We start from the raw sequence: 22821 nt of genomic DNA, 5'->3' as shown, positions 1-22821 counted from the left end.
TGTTCCATTAAATTCTTTTCATGCATCCTTGAAGCTAGTAGTTCAGATGCTTCCTTCGGTAAGTTCAATTCTCTAACAAGGTCGCTTAGTTCATCTTGATTAAATAGTTGAGGATTTGTTGATACTGCCTCGTAGTCACTGTCACTATCGTCAATAGAATCAGGAATGAGTTCACATGGCTTATATTTATCCTCACATACATCTCGTAATGTCTGAAATATTAGGATCGGGATTTCTTCTGAATGGGGTACCGGGTGTCTAGCTGAAGGCAAATCTGGATATTTCCATTTGCGGCGATTGTTTCGATTAATTCCCGAAACATTTACCATGCAAAAATAACAGTCGTCAATATGGTTTGTAGGTTCTCTCCAAACCATTGTCACACCAAGCTTTAAACTTTTCCTTTTTCCTGTAGTTCAATACCGCTGATGTTCTGTGCATGTTTTACACACAGCATGCGGTGCCTACTTTTTACCTTGGTTACCAAGCTGAACACCAAAATATCCTAGGTATGCACGTTTCACAAAGTCTGTAATGTTTTTCTATTTTCTTTTAAAGTATATTCCCCACAAATGTAACAAAACACATCACAATGATTTACACAGCTTCTTCGAATTGAGCTCATTTTTAGAGGCTGCTTTACAAAAACTTTGAGAATTTGACCATTTGTTTTCGGAAATCCCCTTACTGCTTACTTACTCCCGCCTCTCCATTTTCAAAGACACACTCTCTCTTTACCCTATACCCCCTTTTTTACTCTTCTCCACTTATCTGTGATTCTTCCCACGAGTCGTTATTCTACAGTTATGACTAGGGTCCTTTTCCACCGTGGGTTTCCCACATCCCTTAGTTGTATCTTTTCCCACTGCCTCCGCTCTGTATGCCTGTCTCCCCCTTCTTCAAACACGCCAAATCCTCCCCAACCCCTTTCTCAAAGGTATAAAGGTGATTTTCAAAGTAAATACTGCAGAGTGATTATGAATTAGTTTATTTATAGATTGATTTAAATTTGAAAAATATTTTCTGAAATATATCAAAAATTTGAAAAAATATAACCATAAAATGCGCCGTATCTAAAAAAGTAGAGCTGTTACATAAAAACGGATATCATATTTGGATTCAGCACCTCTAATATTGTTAATATCAGCTCAAAAACTCCCGGCACCAAAAAAAAAGTTTTTTTTTGTTGGCCTGTGTTATGATTACTATTTCTATTGGAGGGTTTCGTCCTTAAACCAGCGAGTGCCCGATAGGTACAAAACAATCCATTTATACGAGATCAAGAATTCATCATGATTCAAGGTAATCCCGAACTCTGATACATGGTATCAAAGTATTTACCAAACTGTTATCAATTATTCATCAAAATTATGATTCCAAATCATATTCCGCGCGATTAAAAGTTAGTGGTCAACTTTATAACCAAAAGTGAAAAAATTCAGGTTTATCCGTTCATGAGAAGGCTACATTAGCAATGGGCGGTCGAACGACATTGATTAATTTCAAGTAATCCATAAACATAAATTTTGACACTGGAAGGGGTTAACTTTCCGAGTATAGAGTGAAAGTTAGTTCAATGCTTTAAAACCCCCGACTTACGAAAACTCTGTTAATCCTAACATTAATCTCAATGAAAACTAGAGCTAACTACTAAAAGACTGCCGACCCCTACATACGTCCTAGCATGAAACACTCGTATTTCAATTCGCTCAATTTGATAAGTTCCACTCATTATTCAATGAAATAAGGCAAAAGAAGTTTAATATAATAAACATTGATTTTTACTCAAAATGGGCCGTGGCCCACTTTAACGAATTTCATTTAATTAAATTTTATTACTTCAATTAAATTAAATACAATTAAGATTCCTAAATAAAACATGGCAATCCAACCCTACGGAAATTCAGCGTTCACCTGGAATTTTTAAGTGCATTTACGTAGTTGTAAACAACAGCAATTAACATACGAGTACTTCAAATACAGCTGGTAAAATCAGATTTCTCCACAATTATGGCCATCAAATAAATTACAGAACCTTCCATCTCATTCGTAATTTTTTAAACTCAGTAGTCGTAAAACATATTTCATAACTTTCTCATCATTAAGGCCAAAGGATAGAACCTTTCTTAATATAATATTGCAGCGTTTTCAGTAAATATGGCTCACCAGCTTTATATTTTATTTTAAATTAGTTTATAACATTACTGGTGACTCGCAGCCGATTTTCTAGATCGTTTAAATGATATTTCGACTATAATTTCATTTGAAAGCGGCATACCAGAAAAAATTTGGAGCCATCAGGATTCTGAATGGAATCGTAATTTGCACCTTACTCATTGCCAGGAGACATCTTGAACCATGTCATCTTCTTGGAGCGCACACAACTGCGCAAGCGTCGCCCAAACATTCCCTTATGTAGAGCTCGTTTTTCACACTCTTCCAGTGTATCAGATAGCACGTAAGACGACTGGTATGATCGACCAGGCACGTTAATTATCATCGACTGCTGCAAGCTCAAGATCCTCCGTCTACGAGCAAGAGGTAACTATTAATACTTTTTGAAAACTTTAATAAACAATTTTGAGCACAGATACGCACTTCATGCGGTCCCGTCTCACAAATTGGTAGTTCAGATCCGTCTGTGTGGTCGACTAGTCGCAAATTACGACCTTTCGTCACCGTCTTCATGTTTGTCATAACCACCAAGCTTCTCCACTTTGTTCCACTTCATGTTTACTAATCACTTCTGAAATGGAGCTCAATTTTTGGTGGAAAATTACCTTGCCGACGTCTTTCTTAAGTCGGATGAACAACAAGTGGTCGTGTCCCCTTTTTTAACCAACCCATATAAATTTCATTTTCTTTAATCCCAAATAAATCTAATTAAAAAGGCAAACTATAAAAAGGAGATAGGACACCCCAATCACCATCAGCCATTTTAATCTTTATATTTTTTTAATAGTTCATATTTCGATGGGTAGCTTATCCACGGACTTATCGCCTAGAAATTATTACATTCACGTAGACACAACTCTGAAATTCATGAGACCAATTTTATGTGACTTTAAGGTATTTAAAATCTTTCCGCCTTGTATTTATCGCATTCATCCTTTATTCTATTATTCGATGAATACTTAATGAAATTAAAATCGTCATTCAACTTATAGTCGCATTTAGAAAAGTAAACAGCAAGCCATATGTATTATTTATCTTCCGATTCATACCGGATATTCAACTTATGTAATGCATCGGCAAGATAACTTTCCACCATAATTTAGCTCCATCTCAGAAGGAAGTCATTAGTAAAAGTGATTAGTGGAGAAGGTGAGTGTTTGACCAAACACGAAGGCGGTGAAGAAAAGTCACAGTTTGTGTCGAGTCGGCCACATAGACGGACCTGTGCTGCCAATTTGGGAGACGGGACAGCGTAAGTACTTATCTATATTCAGAATTGAGATTAAAGAATTACTCTTCACGACCGTTCTACTTCAATTCTTTGCTTGCTACATAACTAAGGAGGAATGAGATTTTTTGTCTACCGAACTATTTTTTTATTAGACAAATATATAAAATAAGTTTCACACATCGAGAAATACCATAGTCGTACAATTTACACTGGCTAATTCGATCCGACAAGTATCAGAATTGGATGCAGTTGTAAAATGTGGTTTTTCTCATTTGAGGGGCATATGAAAAGTAAGGTTTCAATATTTTTTTTCATAGTTAATGAGATTTGTTGCCAATGTATATTGCATGGTTAGAAACCTTGAAAGTTCAGCTATTTTTCTAAGTAGTCACCCTCACACACGATAGCTCTCCGCATTCGCGAGATGAACTTCAGCATTCCCTCCTCGAACCACCTTCCGCCGATTCCCGTAGGACTGTAAGAACCATTTCTTGAACTTCGTCGTCGTTCGCGAATTTTCGCCCTCCCAAGTCTTTTTTGGGACCCGAAAAGAAATGATATCCACAGGTGACGATGTCTGGACTATAATGTTAGTTATTGTCTATGTATGTTACTTAATTAGATACCTTAAACTTTGACTTGCGCCCAAATTGCTCGATGATTGACGTTGTTGTTTCGTGGGCCACATGAGGACGCGGATTGTCCTGATGCAATCGAACTACTTCTGTCAATCTGCTCCGTAGTTTGTTCTGCATATCCCATCAAAATTTGATCTCAAAGTATTTCTCGGTGTTGATTTTTGTACCCTTGGGAATGAAATCGACCAGCGGGACATCGTTTCTATCCCAAAAGTATTTAAAAAATCTTGCCCGCTCATTTTTCCTGCTTAAACTTTTTGGTATTTGGTGAATCCTTATATTTACAATGTTTTGACCAATCTTTCATCTCTGGTGTTAAATATTGGGCCTGTGTTTCATCTCCTGTGACCAATGAGTCAAGAAATTCTTCACCTTCCACTACAAAAGTAGCGAAAAAATGCTGGGCATTCTCGACGCGCTTCTGCTTGTGTTCCTCAGTCAACATTTTTTGGACCCTTCTAGCCGACACCTTGTGGTGATGCAGATTATTGACCAAAATAGAGAGAAAGGAGTCTCTGATTCACACACCTCCCACTTTTGTGGTCAGTTCGTCGTGGGTTTGCCGACGGTCGCTGAGCAGAAGATCCGGCAGTCTCCGTAAAGTATTTTCCGTGTGCGACGTCCTGTCGCTGTGCTGCTGTGATGAACGTTTTGGCGGCCAGGAGTATATTCTCTGCACCACTTCCGCACATTTTCACGTTCATGCACTTCGAAACATACATCTTCCATTCGGCAATGAATTTCAATCGAATCAACCTCCTTCGCATGCACAAACTTCATGACAGACCGCAGTTCGCACTTGGCGGGAGCAACAATCGGGACGCCCACCGCGAATGAATGCTGCGCCGATAATAAGCCCGCTATCGTGGTACTGTCCATGAACGTGAAGGGGGAAGGACCAAAAAACAAAACACGGCAGGGTAGTCTGATTTTGCGTAGCGCTGCATGCGGGGACGCGTAGGCCTTGGAAACCTTACATTTCATAATGACTGCTAATTTTCGGGTTCTCCAGCCGCGTCTGTCGTTTATGGTTGACAACAGTTTCGAAAGCCATCCTGCTCCCGTCTTCAGGTCGAAGGTTCTACCTGATCTGAAGGTTCCACCTTCGACCTGAAGACGGAATCAGGATGGCTTCCGAAACTGTTGTCAACCATAAACGACAGACGCGGCTGGTGAACCCGAAAATTAGCAGTCATCGCGAACAACGCCGCGGAAACCTACGCACGAATCTTACATTTCATATGCCCCTTGTATTCCAATGATGCCTTCCGGTTGAAAATTATTCCAACACTAACATGGACAGAAATGGAGACATATTTTCTTAACTGCAATGATACCATCAGTATTTTGAAATGCGGAAGTAATTTTACGCATTAACCCTAGAAGTGTACACTTCTTTTTTCAATCATAAAGTGCTCACTGGGGTCTAGCGGACCCCATGACTTTTAAAATTTTTAATTTCAACCCCCTGATATTTTTTGACTATTTATATTAAGAATATCAATAATAGAAGTGTTTCTTACACAAATATGTGAATATAAGTTATTTAAACATATTAAAATGAAAGTAAAACAATATTTTTCACGTCTTTCACACCTAAATTCCTAAATTATTTGCAAAAGAGGAAACCAAGATATTTTACAAAAAAGTTGATGTCCTCAAATCCCAAAGTGATAAAAAACGATTAATGGCTTTTTAATTAATTTAAACGTATAAATATGATTATATCAAATAAATTTGCAGTAAAAAAGGCAATAAACAAATGTGTTAATTTTTTTCGCAATTTCATGAAGTGCACACTGGGGTCCAATGGACCACAGACCATTTTCAATATTACATTATAAAGCAATAAGCGCGTTAAAAAATTACCATATCCTAGAAACTTTTACTGAAATATAAAAGGAAATTTACATTGGTGTGAACTTTCAATATTTTATGTATTACAAAAGTTACTGCAAAGAAAAAAAACTCCTGGGGTCCAATGGATCCCAGTGTGCCCTTCTAAGGTTAATTTTGTCCGAAGGAAAATGTCGCATGAATATCAATGAGAAGGAACATAAATGAACACTGACGACTTTTTATACATGAGCCAAAGAAACATAACAGAGACCACCGATACGGCCGGCCTTGAATTTTATTTTAAGCATTAAAGGAATCGTCAAGAAACATTTTGGACGAAATATCACAAGACATATGGTACCCATACGATAAAGATAAAACGTTCTAAAGAGAAAGAGTTACCGCAGTCATTTGGAAAGAGATATTACTTGGCTGACGAGCACATGGTCAGAATTACAAAACAACGGAACCAATATTGAAAAGATTAAAATAATTCTCAGCACAATAATTTTATGACGGGAGATATAGTTATCCAAGCAGCAAAGTAACACACATGTAATTTATATCCCATAATACGCAGTACACGACTAAATGGTTTTGTAGCTTCAATTTTTTTAAAGACCTAATAATTATCTTGGTTTCTCTTTTGTCCTTACCAGATGTCTCTTCCATTCGAAATAAACGACGCTCCTGATGGCGTGAACAAGGAGATGTGGGCTTCCTTTGAGGGTATAAAGGATAAGTACGTTCACGTCGGTCCACAGAAGTACTTGCTATGTCCACCGTACCGTGATATAGCTGCAGGTATATATAACTTGGAACTGAGACCTGACGACGTGTGGGTAGTCACGTTTCCGAGATCAGGTAAGTTTTCCTGCTCACGGCAGTCATTGTTATCTACGTATGCCGAAAGTATAAATGATTTTCGTGTTAAAATACCTTTATATAAATTGAATACGGCTCTCACCTACGTCGTTTTCATTGCCTTCTTTCTTCTCTAACCCGAAAATCGATTCGGCTTTAACCATGAGTTAAAATGTGGGAAAATAATTTAAACATTTTACCACGATATCACCCTAACAAATGCAATGGTGAAGGAGAGGCAATACTCTTAAGTTATTTCCATATCGCTTCACATGACATCAACGCAGGAATTTCCCTACACTTCCAATTTTGTAGGAGACGACGCTAACAACTCAAGGACAAGTGAAACGTTTACAGACCCCCATAATAGTACTTTGCTGGTTATAATTTATACAACATCGTCGATTTAGTCTCATCATTTAATTTAATCCTTCTCCAATATTGAAAGGCAGCATTTTATATAAATGAAAACAAGCCAGAAGACGGCAAATTCCTAAAATTCAAATAATATCAATAATTATGCAGATTTTCAGGTCGTGTCGGCCTTTTAGGATGCACGTTTCCATAAATATCAAATGCGCCCAAAACTGTAAAAGAAATGAGCTCCATTACAACACAAACTAAAACCACATCTCTTCTTTTTTTTTAGGAACCACTTTGACTCAAGAGCTGGTGTGGCTGATTAACAACGACTATGATTACGAGAGAGCTAAAAGTATAAAACTAAGGGATAGATTCCCGTATATCGAGTGAGTCCATAATAGCTACAATCAGGTATTGATCAGAATTATTCCGATCAGTTTTCACCGGGAGCGATTGATTCCGACTCACGGCTAGGCCTCATCTCTTCGTCGGAATGAAAATTTTCTAGCCAAAAAAATCAGATATCCTTTCCAACCATTGGGAATCGAGCTCTTAAAGAAAGCCGGTCGGAAAAATTCTGGTACGTCGCAAGCACGCACCTAAATGTCAATTAAACATACGCTCGTTCACACAGCTTTTTATCTAACAGTTTTGTGCCTCGAATGCTTCCTAAAACTTTTCACAACTTCAATTCATAACGAAAGAGTAACGTTTTTATTCTTTAAGACTCCGATTTCATTCATAAATTGTGCATAAAAATTACGTAAATTCATATCGATATTAAAATCAAAACTGCATTCGGAATATTGGCTCACTATTAAAATTGTGAGGAAAGTCTTAGAGCAAGGATATCACTGAAAATTTTAACTACGCCTCCCTCAAGATAGAAGATCACGGTTTTTTATAGCAATGAAACCGATTTCATCAAAAAGGTGGTAAAAAATATTTTCCTTGATAATCAACGCTAAACCTATTTTTCAACAACACTCCCCACAGCTAGGATCAATGGCCTTGCATTTTCCCCAGATTATATCAAAATATCCTCCCTCTGCACCAGTTTCTTTGTAATGCGTATTTTATTCCGCCGGAAAACTAGTCTGAATTTGGGAAACGTCAAGACAACAAACTTGAGGAATGATATCCAATTATAGTCACGGAAGGAACTATTTTTTACAGGAACTAGTGACTAAATCTCGCCATTCTTGGTAGAACAAATCTCACCATAACCTAATGAATAATTCACCATGAAATTATAGCATTATACGATATTCCTCTCATCTAAAATCTTTATTGACAAAAGGCAAAATATGAGCTAGCCATTCAGTAATATGAACCTGGACCATTTAGTAATATCTCATTGACCCAATGGCTCCTCATCCTCTAGACAGCTATTTTCAAACCAAAAACAGACTATTTTGTATAAATTAAGGATAATTATGAAAAAAGTTTGATGTATCATAATCTGTTACCACAAGTTCAGAATGATATCATTGGCCAGAGACTCTTGAGTTCTCTACATAGAGCCAACACCTATGTAAAAGGTACGTCTCGGCTACAAATCCCCAATGTAGACTACGGAAAAAAAAACTTTCTCTTCATCTCATACCTTCCTTAACTATGAACGTCTTTGCATCATTTATTTCGAGGAATAAACTTTAAACATGATTTCTTGACCCTGAATTTTGACGATGAATCATTCTCCCACGATAGTAAAGCACCACAACTGTGTTTACACTTAAGGTTCAGCATGCTCATGCCAAGTTACTACAGGGAAGAGGTAATCAAGCAGAACCAAATGAGCAAAGAGCAAGAGGAAGCATTCAGGAATGAGGGGAAGCCAACTTACGAAAAGGTCCAAAAAATGTTTTCTCCGAGGCACATCAAGACACATCTCCCATTCAGTCTCCTGCCGCCGAAACTTTTGGATACAAGCAAGGTAGATTAGCGTTGAAGACGCTGCAATTCGTAAATGAATTAACCCATTATAACCCAATTTTGCTTCTAAGTAACATCAAAAATGTATACATTTTACTTTTAATTCAGGAAAGATGTAAACTAAAAGTTCGTTTATGCTGTAAGTTTAATTGCGAAATATACATCTGCCAAAATAATTTTGATTGAGTAGAAAATTTTCACATTTTTTAAGATAAGAAGTCTCTAAGTTTAATTTCTTCCAGAAGCAGCTCTGTGCTTGAAAGGGTTAAGCAAATAAATGTAAAAAAAATTCCCTTAAGTTTATACTGTAATTCATCATTCTTTGTTTATATTTGGCAATGAAATTATACAAATTTTGAATTTATTTAAATATGACCCAAAATTAAGGTAGATTTAAAAATTCTAAGAATTAATGGGTGGTGGGCTGTTACAGTCCACCGATGGATACACATAAACGGTTGACAGGTATTATATTGGTATGAGCCGCCGAAAATTTTATGAGCACAAAAATGTAAAGATATGCTATTTTTGCATGCTGAACAGAAGCATGGAGAAACCTCTTGAGGCACGCATGTGCCCTTTGTAACATAACGCATAATTTAAAAAAGCTCATATAAAAAATTCACCCCATATTAATAGAAATGCTTCAGCTGCTACGATATTATTACTCTTTTTATAGGGTTTATTCTCTTTAATCAATACATTGTTTGTTATTACTAAAGTCTTCTCTACCAGCTAAGGTAGGTTTACATGAAAAATAATTGGAAACCTTTCCCATGTAAATGTACCTTCACTGAAGAATACTTTCATAATAATTACTAAATAAATTTCCTCAGCGTTCCTTCAGCTGATAATCAAGCACGAATCATTAATGATATCATAAAAGATTCATTTTGGCGGCCTTCAATAAGATGGAATAATGAAATATATTTTATTTTGCTTTTATTGAAAAAAATAAAAGTATAATTCAATTAACCATGCTAAGCACATGGCATATATAAAGCCCTCAACTCCATTGCATAGCAATTATTGATGGATCGCAAGGACACAATATCCTGGCTCTAAGACCTTTTTTAGCTGTCTTTCCACAATTATTTCGATTATCCCTTACACTTAAAATAGAGATTTAATCATATTGACTATTCAATCATAAGTATCCTTATTATCCAGATTCATTACATAGTTATATGCAGAACGTTTCTGAATAACTTTCCTCCTCTGCTTCTTCTTTCTTGCTCAAAGGTCATTTACGTGGCAAGAAATCCTAAAGATGTAGCAGTGTCCTACTACCATCAGAATACCAGCTTAATGTACATTGGATTCGAGGGAGATCTGCCAAAGTACTGGGACCATTTCCAAAATGATTTAGGTAAGAATGGAATCGTAAATACATTCCATTGGAATCAAACGCGGGAACGCTAGCAACTATATACTAATAAACCTTTCACGATCATTCCGTTCCAGTCTACTATGCACCCTATTGGAGCCACCTTGAAGAAGGCTGGGAGATGAGGGACCACCCTAACATGCTTTTCCTTTTCTACGAAGATTTGATAAAGGTATGCAGACAAAATATCTCACGCATCACTATTTTTAGCATTATTACTACTTTTCCTCTTCTATTCTTGACCTTGTTTAATAACTTTTTATGATGTTTCTTGGAGTTAGGTCAATTGAAACCAAGTTATAGCCAACGTTTCGATTTATGTAAAATCACCCTCAGGGCTATGAAAGTGAAAACATGAACAATATAAAATACAATTAAGATGACAACGATATACAATATTTTTACATAAAAAAGTTACGATCGCGTTTTTTATACAGTAATATAATTTGAAGTATACAAATATATATATAAGAACATAATAGAAACTCCAAGAAACATCATAAAAAGTTATTTTTAGCATCAAAGCGCAAAGATAAATGTTCCCCCAGAAAAAATAAGATGTTTGCGTCGAGGACAGGATGAAACATTTGATTCCCGGACACATCGGCATGACCGATATTTTATTGACAGTAGTGATGGAAATACAGATTCTGAAGAAAACTTCTATACTTAGTTATTAAAAGGTAATCTTACAACCTTTGCAGTTCACATCAATAAAATGAAAAAATATTAAATAAAATATAAATAGTATAAAATAAAATAGAAATAGTATTAAATCAAATTAAAATTGTATTAAATTAAAAAGGAAATGGCATTCTTGTATTTACTTCATCCAAACTGAAAATTTTATTTCAACTTCGGTTTCAACGGAGTTTCCCAACTTAGATATCCTACCACACGCTGTAATATTACACTCTTGGGAATCTTGCGCCGCGTTTAAAAAATCATTTTATGGAATCAATTCGTTCATCCCTCCGGTGCACATATAATGCACGCATAAAATGCATGAAAAAGCGCACGATTTTGTACGAATGTCTACCATTAGCGCATAGAATAAAAAAATGAAATGATCAAATTTTTAACAATCGATTCTAATTTACATTGCTTTGACACTGCGAGCACTAAGAATAAAACTTTAAGAATGTTATTAAAATAATAAAGAAGATTTATTTCTAATTTCCACTTAAACACATTTTCAACAGGATATGCCATCGGTTCTTCGCAAGGTAGCCAAGTTTCTCAATAAGAGCATTGATGAAATAAACATTGCTAAAATGCTCGATCATCTTAAAATAGACAATTTCCGCAAAAATCCATCAATGAAGGATAGCAAGAGTTTGAAAGGCGTTACCGACCACACAAAGCCGGGATTCTTTCGCCAAGGTAAGATTAATGTCTTAAATCATCTCATTCACGTCATAACCTCACATTCAATAAAATTGTCATTAGATGTCCGTGCAACGAGAATTCACTATATTAGTTAAAATAAATTTTAATTAAATACATAAAACATAATACCAGATCGAGGAAACGCTGATTCATCAAGGACGTATTCTTATGTTTCATCCAAAATATATTTACAGCGATTTTTTAGCTCCATCCATTGTTGTATTTCTCATATACCTCACTATAATCCTGGTATGTGGAAGAGAAATCACCACGGCAATTGAGATAAATTATAGCAATTGGAATCATTTTCGGGGGTACCATTATAAGGGGAGAAAAAAGCACAACAGAGGCAAGCCCGGAACTAGAGCGAGGCAGGGGGACACTGGGATCTCGGGTAGCAGATTTCTGTGGGCGGCGAAATCTGTAAATTTTATTTAAAATAGTCATTTAATTTGTTCAAATTAAATTATTTAAAAATTATCGTGAAATTATAAATAATTAAAGTATTATAAAAATTTTAACAGCAAACATGCGGTGTATAATTTCAAATACCAAATCTAATAAAAATAGCTTACGGATGTATTACGTTCTTGGTGGAGGGAGCGAGGGAGGCAGGAGAGGGGGATAGCAAACTGATCTTTGCCCCCCCTGACAAAACTCCTTGTTACGGCCCTGAACAGAGGTAAAGCGTCGTATAGTCCCAGCTCATATGGCCTTCGCGGCTAAAAGGCTGCATTGCTCCGAGAATGTTAGAATGGAGAAACGGAAATAGTACCTGAAAACCTTGGTGGATGGGCAATGGCAATCTGCGGGTCAGAGACTTGGATGATCAGAAAAGATGACAAGAAAAGCCTTGAAACCTTCGAGACCTGGTGCTGGCGGCGGGTGGCGAAGATCAAATGGACAGATGGGGTAAGAAACGAGGAAGTGCATCTTACAGTGGGAGAAGAAAGCGAACTCTGCAGGGTTATTCCACTAATCGTATGGCCGGGCCATAGGTCGAAATCGACCATAACTACGGCCTTGAGACACACTAATGGCTTCGAGCGATTCTATTCTGAGCGAAAGGCGGTAGCTATGGCCTAAAGGCCGTAATACTATGGCCTGCCTAGGAGGCCGTCATAGCACGGGCCATACGAAATAACATTGCTCGCTTAAGGAGTTATAAAAGAAACTTTCGAAGTGTCATCGATTACAAAGCGATTGTTTCAAGAAATATATTAATATTGTGGGGGAGCACATTCGGATTCAACGGGCATTGGCTAGATATATGAAAGAAAGACGTCGATTTCATAAGGAGGATACGAGATACGCGTAGGTAATCCGTTCGCATACGATGATGATATTTTCATTAAATATTTCCGTCGTCAAAAGTTGTTACTTACTTATTAAGTAGATATAGTGGATGAACTAAAAGTTCGCTTGTAGTTAAAAAGTTAGAAATACTTTTTTAATGGATGCTCTGTGAAAGTGAACAGAGGAACGGGCTTTTATTTGCTTTCTGTGCTACATTTGCTAGCGGATTTCTTACTTGTTTCGAAAAGCTGTAGGTAGCTTGAAATATCCGCTTTATATGTTTTATATTTTAAGATTCTCATAGCATTGCGGTTCATGAGGGAGGATATCTGAGAAACATAGGGCAAGACATATTTTTGGCAGTAAGGCAATCTTCAGTAAGGGGATGCGTAAAGGACAAATGTCGTCCACAAATCAAGGAAAGAATTAAAGTCTCATATTGATGTTTTAATTTTATACTGCCACCTAAATATAAGCCTCTGATAATAAAATTAAGGAAACTTAAAGTTTAAATTTCATCTTTAGATTTCGTGCATTGGCTGGATTTCTAAGACTTTTGGGGGCAAATTATTGCAGCCATGAGACAATAGTTACACCATTGCAAGGAGAGGAAGGGGGTTAGAACTACAATAGGCTGTCATGTTCTAACTCTATCCATTACATGCACAATTCACGAATATAATAATACAGTACGGTACAAATCTTGTACAAATTTCTTCTGCTTCTTCTCGTCCGTGATTTGCGTTCTTCACTTTTTTTAAGATCTCCAGCGTCTACCGCCAGATCAGAGTTTAAAGAAAATGCAAATGTATCCTTTAATAAGAGTCCATTTCGGTTAAGGATAATAGAATTAATTTTTTTCCACGTTGGAACAAACTTCCTTCTCAAATAATGACTAGTGTTTAAAAAAGTGAACCCAACTTATAGTACCAATTCATCATCATCACTGGTCAACAATCCTAGGATTGGTTTGACGCAGCTCTCCACTCAGTTCTCCTATCAGCTAATCTTTTCGCTCCTACGTATTTCTTCTCTTTCACATCTCTCATTACTTGTTCCATATATTTTGTTCGAGGTCTTCCTTTTCCATTCTTGCCTTCCACCTGTCCTTCGACGATTGTCTTCATCAGGCCATCATGTCTCAAGATGTGGCCTATAAGGTTGTTCCGTCTTCTTATTAAGGTTTTCATGAGGCTTCTCTTCTCTCCTACTCTTCTTAGGACTTCCTCGTTACTAACTCGGTCGATCCATTTGATTTTCATCATTCTTCTGTAGCACCACATTTCAAAGGCCTCTATCCTTGCTTTCTCCGCTGCCGTCATTGTCCAAGCCTCACTTCCGTATAGGAGCATACTCCAGATGTAGGTTCTTATAAATTGTTTCTTTACTTCCATATTTAAGTTTCCCGCTGTAAGCAGGTCTCTCTTTTGGTAGAATGCTCTCTTCGCCTGGGCTATTCTGCTGATAATTTCTTTCTTGCTTCTCCCGTCACTAGTTATCTTGCTTCCCAAATAACAGAATTCATCCACCTCTATCAGTTTTGGCCATAAGAAACTTATGGCCGGCCATACGTATGGCCCCGTTTAGTAGAATAGCCCTGCTGGAGAACTATACGCTAGATATGGACCCGAATGATAGGTTATGTGATAAAAATAAAACAAAGGAGTGAGAAACATAATGGAGGAAGAAACGGAAGGAAAAGTCACGCAACTAAGACCCAGATATAAGTACTTGGGGCAGAGGACATGGATTTGTGTGATCGTTTATTGTTATTTATTGAAACCCCCGACGTAAAGGCCTCATTGTGCTGTTTTCTGGGGTAATTGAGATAAACAAAAAAATGAAGATGGCCGAAAAAAAGAATATCATTGAACTAAAAAAACTCTCTTGGGAAAAGAAGAAAAGGAGGGTAGAAAAATAACAGTCTAGGGATTATAGTGCAATATATAAATTGGAGTATTTTTTTTACATAAATGCTATTAGCTAGATTATAAGCATGGCTGCCACAGCATAAATTTTACAGAAATTACTTATTGAGTTTTGCTTATTTTTGACAGATAAAATTATTTCAGTTATTTGCGTGAATTATATAGTCTATTTATTTATGTAATATGGTAGCACTCAATATAATTTATTTATATGGACTACGGTATCAATGGAGTTCATATTTGCCGGAGGATAAATTCCATTTTATAAAAGATTGTAGACTTTCGGAAAAAATGTAAGTGGCAGGTATGGTTCGGGCCCGGCAGGGGCGGATAAAGGTCGTTTTAACAGGGTCGTTTTAACAGGTTTCCTATTATTTTTTATTGCCAAAATCGAAAGATTATTACGCACTCCTGGAGTGCGTATTTCACGCTTTTAGATTTTTAAATGACGATATCTATTTTTCGCGATTAAATGAAAAGTGAAAATTTCCAAGCGCGCGAAAACGCGATGGCTAAGTATGAATTCTGGGAAAACTCCGTGTGACGTCGTTCTGGTTCCCGCTGCCGCAAGTGAGGTGACCTTGGGGCGAGGCTCTGAGCGCTGATACGACGCAGGGTGCTACCAGGTAGCAGAGTACCCTGCTAGTTGATAGCGCTTGGCTTAAATAAGGATTATTAATACCTTATCAAACGAAGAAAACTTTCCGACCTTAGCCAGTTTTAATAGGTAATTATTAAGACATGTTTCCCTGAGCTCTGGGCCTCTGCATGCATTGGTAATCTCAGACGATGTAAAACTCCTATCCACTCGTATAGAAACTAGGTCCATGTGACGTCACGTGGAGTGGCATCGCATGGGCGCCAATCTGGCTTTTTTTCAAATTAGGATAAAATTGGCCCTTGCCATTCGTCTAAACCGGTATTTCTAAAACCAAATAATTTGTATATTATGAATACACTAATGGTGGGTAACGAATCGCAATCCATGCCTTTCGTTTTCTTTGATGAAGGAAACTACCATATTCCGGGAAAGGGGACGGTTAATAACTTTCCACGGCGCCTTGATGCAATGCAATACCCATAAGCGATGATGTGTGTGGGGTCAAATATGCCGTAGACAAGTGGCTTATACATATGCATTAATTATTTTTAAACTTCATTTTAACTGTTGAATGTTTTGACTGCCGCTAACCCTCTTAATCCGCCTTTGAGGCCCAGGATATAGCAGCTGTAATGTCAGTCATAAAAAGCATAAATAATGCTGTACTAATCCCGAGAAGATTTTACTCGCCAGATGTTTGAAAGCATTTAAAAAACATATTAATGAAGATAAAGTAATCACGATCAAGAACCAAAGTTTGACGAATATTTTTATAATTATTCTCCAGAGCGATTTGCTATGAATGCGATCAGATCATGCTAAGAATAAAGAGTTGGTTCGAAGACATTTATTTACATTTTGGCGATTTTCTATTCCAGGAAAATGTGGTGAATGGAGAAAAGATTTCACACCGGAAATGAATGCCAAAGCAGATGAATGGATCAAAGCTCATGAGCAAAACACCGATCTTAGGTTCCAGTATTAGGCTCTACTTTTCCATTAGCAGTGTTTTGGCATAAAATGTAAACGGACGGAAAACCTGAATGTAGCTCCGTATCTCGAGGAGTACAGGCGGTTTTGTTTGCAATGAGCACAATCAGTTTTTCCGCATTGCAAGATTGCCAGATGCCAATCGACCTATTGATCACTACCAACCTCACTGTTTTTGTTTTTTTTTCCGCCCCAAGGTGACACTGTATACAGCATATTTTTTTAATAAAACTTAAATAAAATTAAATCTTTCATTGAAATAAAAAAGTATTAGGGCATTCAATTAAACATTACAAGCATCGAACTCATCCAACCATTTTTCGTCCGAGTTACGACTGCAAAGGTGGGAGGGTATCTAGGGAAGAATTGGAACCAAAGCCTTAACCAGAGAGGAGAAGAGAGGGCCAGCCTTTATGGGGAAAAGGATATACATTTGTTGTTGTGAATTGCTGTCGAGAGAGGGCAGTGGCGTACTCTCGCACGGGTAAGCTGACCTTGGGTCCTCTCCCTCCCTTCTTTCCCCTCACTGTTTGACGGGGGGACACCCGTGACATTCGACACCTCGGTCCGACGGGAGACGAAATCAGATCGGGCTGTGTGAGGGAGAGAGCTGTTGGGACAAAAGAAGCATGGATAGGAGGGATTTTTTTATCACCTGGCGAGCTGCGTCTTCCACAAATCCTTCCCTCGTCTCTCTGCTTGGCTCTTCCCGTTACTACTGAAAACACTTTTACAACATGCAGCTGTGAATAACTGTTGAAACAGTCTCATACAGTTCAAAGAATGCGGTCCGAAGGCAAGAGAGAAAAAAAATTCAGGGCACCGGGACCCCCGGTTTGATGGTTATAAGTGAAAAATGAAGCATCCTTCATTATTGAAAACTCAAAATTATGTAATCTAACCTTGAACTAATCATCGCTTCCGCAAAAATATTATCCATCAGTCCGAAAGAACAGATTCTTAAATTCTGAATGCATCTCCATTCCGGATCATATTCCTTTAGGGTATTTTGTTCCATATTGATAAACTAAACGAATAAGCTATCAGTGAGAAAACTTTAGGGAAATATCCACTCGACCTCCAGGGATTTTTATGAAATTTTGAGAGGATATATGCACGAATATCGAATGGACGTTCAGAGGATTTCAATATAAGACAAGGTCTCAGGCGTTATTTTATGGAATTGCTTCATGTTCAATGAAATAAAACATAGTTATTTTATTTCATTTAACAGAGGATTTTATATTCAGCAATGTGAGACTCAATGAGTCCTTTGACGAAGTTCTGCAGCCTTCCGCAATACGGTACTGGCACCAAGGCAAATTTGAAAGATAATAAAGTTTATAGTATTTTGTCGGAAGAGATAAGCCACTTTGTGAAACTTATTGGGCTCCATTAAATGAGGCAACTAAATATTATCCGCTGATAAGTTGACGCAAAAGTGGAGACAAATTTATGAAAGTAGGAATTTTTCGTTCGGAGTTTCTTATTACAGGAATGAAGAGCATATAAAACGTAAAAGTTGGCGCACAACAACATGCGAAAAGAATTACACAAAATAGTTCACTATCTCAATCATTTTGATTAACTCAAACATTCTCCTGCGAACAGATGTTTTTTATATACGCTGAAAATAGGGTATTTTCGGACAAATTCTAAATTAAACGATCACACACACACTCCTACAAAATATTTTTCCTCTGTTGGAAGTATTTTTTAACGTCTGAAAACATTTTACTAGTTTTCAATCGTAGGGAAAATAGTCCCTAACAATGGAGGAAATTGAGGGCTTTACTTCGGGAAAATTATTTATAGAATACATGTCAGTGAAAGTATCTCCGGAGGGGCTCGTCAACAGGTCGTTTGCAGCTAGAACTTTGAACTTTATGTTGCACACTGGGAACAAATACTGTACTAACATTGAAAATCAATATTGTATTGAATAATTTGTTATCTAAGACAAACAATTAGTTTTGGCTCGTTACATTCTTTGCAAAAAGTCAATAAATATCTAAAGTACAGAACATCAAATATTTTGTAGCCTTCAATGAATGGATAACTCAAAATACTTACGCGATGGCGGTTTAAGGTTTTGGACGTTGGATTAAGTCCACAAAGTTTTATTTGTGATCAGGGAAGCTGAGACAGAAAAGCTCTAAAAGACTTGGTCGTCTCGTTTGAAAATCCTTATTTCGAGGTAAAAAATAGAAAAATTTATTGCATATTAGATGTGCCTCATCTAGTCAAATCTTTAAGAAATAACTTACTTACTAGTGACTTTGTAGCGGATGGAAAAATAATTTCATTCGAAAATATCCGCAGTGTCCATAAGAGCGACACTTCGAGCTCAACCACAAGAGCGATGTGGAAATTAACGCCGGCTCATTTGTGGCCAAATGCCTTTCAGAAGATGTCAGTGAAGCTGGCTACTCAAATATTCAGTTTGTCCGTCGCCGCCGCAATCCGTGCGAGTTGCTCCACAGAAGAGCTGATACTATCATCAGCTACCTCTACTGCGGACTTCATTGAGATGATAAACAACATTTTTTATTTGCTCAACTGTAAATTAAATGTCCGCCTTTGTGATAGCAATATTAAAACCAAGGACCTGCTGCATGAAGGGTATCGGATAATGAGTGGGATAACAAAAGTAGACGGAAGTCGACCTCCGTGTTTCGACGGCTTTCTTTTGTCGATTAAGTCCATTATGGCACTTTTAGAATCTAGTGAAGAGGGAGTTGCGACAGCAAAACTAAACCAAGACGCCCTGAAAAATTTTTATCCGTGATGAGGCAGAAGGGGAGATTTAATCGCAACCCCACAGTAAAGGGATTCAGAATGAGCTACAGGCAAGTTTCAGTGAAAGAAGTTTGCTGAAACCTCCTAGATCTACAGGCTACGACGTGGATGATAGCTACATGCTGGACATTCAGAATGAGGAATGGATTAGATCCATGGAGCCATGCTCTTCAACTTTGCCTACCGATATGGAAGAAGGTGAAGAAGACACTTCAACAAACTCCTCCGAGGAGCATGTTGACGTCAACTCTGATATCGGAACGGATGTGATCACCCTCCAGGATTGCTCCGACGTATACTTCTCAGGGTACTTGGTAAGAAGAAAGATTTTCCTGTCCCAAGTGCAAGGAAATGTTTGTACACAAGGAGGACATGAGCGATAAGTCTCAACTCCTAATTTTATAAAAGACCTTTCCTGGCCTGAAGAATACATCTTCTGGTCTTCATTACCCATCCAGTGACTTTTTTGTTTTTACTAAAGCTGCCTTGAAAGTTTCCAAAAGAATTTTCAAAAAAATTCACATAAACAAAATGTAAGAAAAAATTTAATTTCTAAGTTGAAAAGAAATCTGAAATAAAAACTAGAGGGCCACACCGACGCGAGCATTCCATTTGAATGCAAATTGCATCTATTCTATGCATTTGGCCTGCTTTTTACGTGCCCAATTTAAAAAATTGTAAATGGATGTCAGTCAGTAAACGCAATAGCAGAGATAAGATAAGAATTTTGTCTCATAAATAAAAAAAAGTGGTAAATATGTGTTTGTAGTAAAAAACTGAAGTTAGTACACTCTTCTTTACACAAATCATGCTATTTTATTCTCTCCATCAAAAAACACATTTTTTATAAAATTACTCTTTACTGAAAATATTCTCTGGAAATCTCTTGAACGACTATAAAAACGATATCGAAGGTCATCGGATTTATTTATACCAAAATAGAAAGTAATTTTCAATGATTACAAGCTTGAACGTTTTGAGATAAGTTAGAAGACAAATTACCTTAACATGGCAATTAATTATATTAAATAAATACTATATTAATTTCTTCATTAGTAAATCATGGCTCCAAAATACTTGGAATCAATCATAAGCTGAAACAGTAAAGTTAACGGTTCACTTTCTAGGATATTTGTCTTCGAATGAGGTAAAAATTCTTTGGCGCCGAAAAAATTCAAGAATTAAGAATTGAGTTCGACTTATTGCGTGATAGACGGATAGATTCAGGGTGTAACTTGATGTAACTGTATTGAACTACACAAAAAACTACAGTAGCAGAGAAAAAGCTTCAAATGGTAACTCAGGTGAATAGTGGCAACAGCTCTCTGAAATATTATATACTATCAAAATATGTATGGACTGTCTTGAAATATTTAATGCCCACATTGCACTAAAGAATTTTATAAAGATGTTTTAAACGGCCTACGTAAAATTGACAAAATTCAATGCGGTCAAGTAATTTTAATGTTGTTCTGAAAAAATGCAGACTAATCGAAAATGATGGGAAGTATATGTGAGCGTGTATATGGAGTTTCTATCGGGAAAAATAGAAACCTAGTCGCAAAAATGGTTTCCTCATCTATGAAATATTAATTTTCGGATTTTTGTAGAAGTGAATGTTGTGAAAACTTATAAAGCATCCCACACTGGTGTTATTAAAAAACAATACGATTTAATTACCACAATAGGGATACCAGAAGATCTTCTCCATACAAAGACAGAAATTCAAGATTCTTGACGCGGTTACGCAGAAGTAAAATGATAGTAAATGGAGCCTAGAACCTTGAACACTGAAAATTGTGTTATAAATTATGATACAGCAACCGATGTTTTTTAGAGTATATGTATACAAGGGCCGACAAGCCCTTCTACAGCAGACAAGTCTTCCTACAACCAAAATTGGTAAACTTTCTTAAAAATGAAAAATAAACCTTTGCTATTCTCTCGAGAAACCCACTACTCATCCTCCGAAAACATTGTCTTTGGTCAGAATAACTCCCCAAATTAGTGAAAATAAACTTTATGTTGGGTAGCAAGGCCCCAGAATTCGAAACCACTTCATTATAAAGACCCAAGGCGAAATTCGTCGTTCCAAGCCATCAAAATTTGCTTTATTTCCTGAATAAGTAAGTAAGTATTGAAGTTACAGCGAATCAGTGTTCTCCTTTAGGGATATGTAACGAAGGAGTACATATTTCCTAGTAAGCATTGACAAAAATATCCTTTCCCGCTCGAGAATTTTCTCTCCGCGCGCATGGAGGTTGCGAGAAGCTCGGCTCAGTGGCGCCGTAATATTTTTTCGTAATATAAAAACCTTGTAACTCCCTTCCAAATTGAGATAGGTAAATGATTTTTTCACTAAAAATAGCTATATAGTTTTCTTCAAATTTGATTCACAGCATATAAGGACCTATGATGTAAGAAACGTAAGTTAGTAGGCGACTACTTTTTACCTTACAAAAATCCCAATTTTCTTGTCCTGGTGGGTGTAACATCGGTATAACAATTTTATTCCCAATAACTTTAAAAAAAGGTGAAAACCTTCAAAGAGAAAATAGTAAGAAGATATTTATGCAGAAGATTCAATTCAATACACTCAATGGTTAGGCGGCAATTGCGAGAAGAAGACAAAGTAAAAAAATACACGTTTCTAACGGAAAGTTAAGGAAATGTTTTTTATAGCTTTTGTTATAACTTTTATTGAAAAACTATTGGTACCAATGAATGAAGCGTCTTATTCTACATTAGAATGCATTTTTTAACTAATGCAGAGCGCAATCTTAATTTTCATGCTGTAATTGACGACTTGGAACCGCGCTCCCAGCCTTATGGAGAATAACATGGGAAACGAATCTCCATAAGAAACCATACTGTCAACTGAATGTGGAGCGCTTTATACGACGAGAGTCAAATAGCCCGCGCGATTGGAGCTGTGAGCCTTAGAGCCATCTGAGCCACAGCTCCAGAACTACGTCAAAAACGCATACGCTCTGATAACATGGGCTTGGTCCTCCTCTCCTCGCCTTAACGTACCTAGATGCACGGGGTGAATCGCAATAGCCCAAACGAGGGCGGCTTTGTTTATGAAATTAACGATTACTTTTCCATCTCAAAATCTAAAACTATGAGAATAATTTGTGGTTTGCTTTCACTCCTTTACTATAGCCGTGGAATGACTTTAATTAGAGATTTTGAACTGGAACTGTACTTTCAGCAGGAAGAATGCCATATGTTTCCGTTGGAGAAGTGGCTCATGGTGAGGAATACCAGCTGGATCTTGATTACAGGGCAGTCCCTTTGCCTTTTCGCCGCAAGCGACTCATCTAATTTCATGGCGTAACTACTCCAGAATCCGAGACCCGAGATCTGCTATCGCTTACGTGTTG

The 22821-nt window shown here is 37.1% G+C and overlaps 1 protein-coding gene across 2 annotated transcripts; it reads left to right on the top strand.

Moving 5' to 3' along the window:
- The first annotated feature begins 2434 nt into the window (after nucleotides 1–2434).
- On the top strand, nucleotides 2435–16872 carry LOC124159832 (sulfotransferase 1C4-like). Of its 2 annotated transcripts, none has more exons than XM_046535739.1 (8): nucleotides 2435–2541; nucleotides 6543–6747; nucleotides 7397–7496; nucleotides 8851–9046; nucleotides 10288–10414; nucleotides 10510–10604; nucleotides 11635–11815; nucleotides 16525–16872. In XM_046535739.1, exons 2-8 carry the CDS (start codon nucleotides 6543–6545, stop codon nucleotides 16629–16631), a joined length of 1011 nt encoding a protein of 336 aa, XP_046391695.1. In that variant the 5' UTR covers nucleotides 2435–2541; the 3' UTR covers nucleotides 16632–16872. The 2 variants fall into 2 exon arrangements, with proteins under 2 accessions (XP_046391695.1, XP_046391696.1); XM_046535740.1 differs by lacking the exon at nucleotides 2435–2541 and adding an exon at nucleotides 3325–3427.
- Nucleotides 16873–22821: the final 5949 nt, after the last annotated feature.

The sequence above is a fragment of the Ischnura elegans genome, chromosome 5 (genome assembly GCF_921293095.1).
Source record: "Ischnura elegans chromosome 5, ioIscEleg1.1, whole genome shotgun sequence".
Lineage (NCBI taxonomy): Eukaryota > Metazoa > Arthropoda > Insecta > Odonata > Coenagrionidae > Ischnura > Ischnura elegans.
Note: the sequence above shows the minus strand (reverse complement) of the source record. Positions and strands in the feature narration are given on the sequence as shown.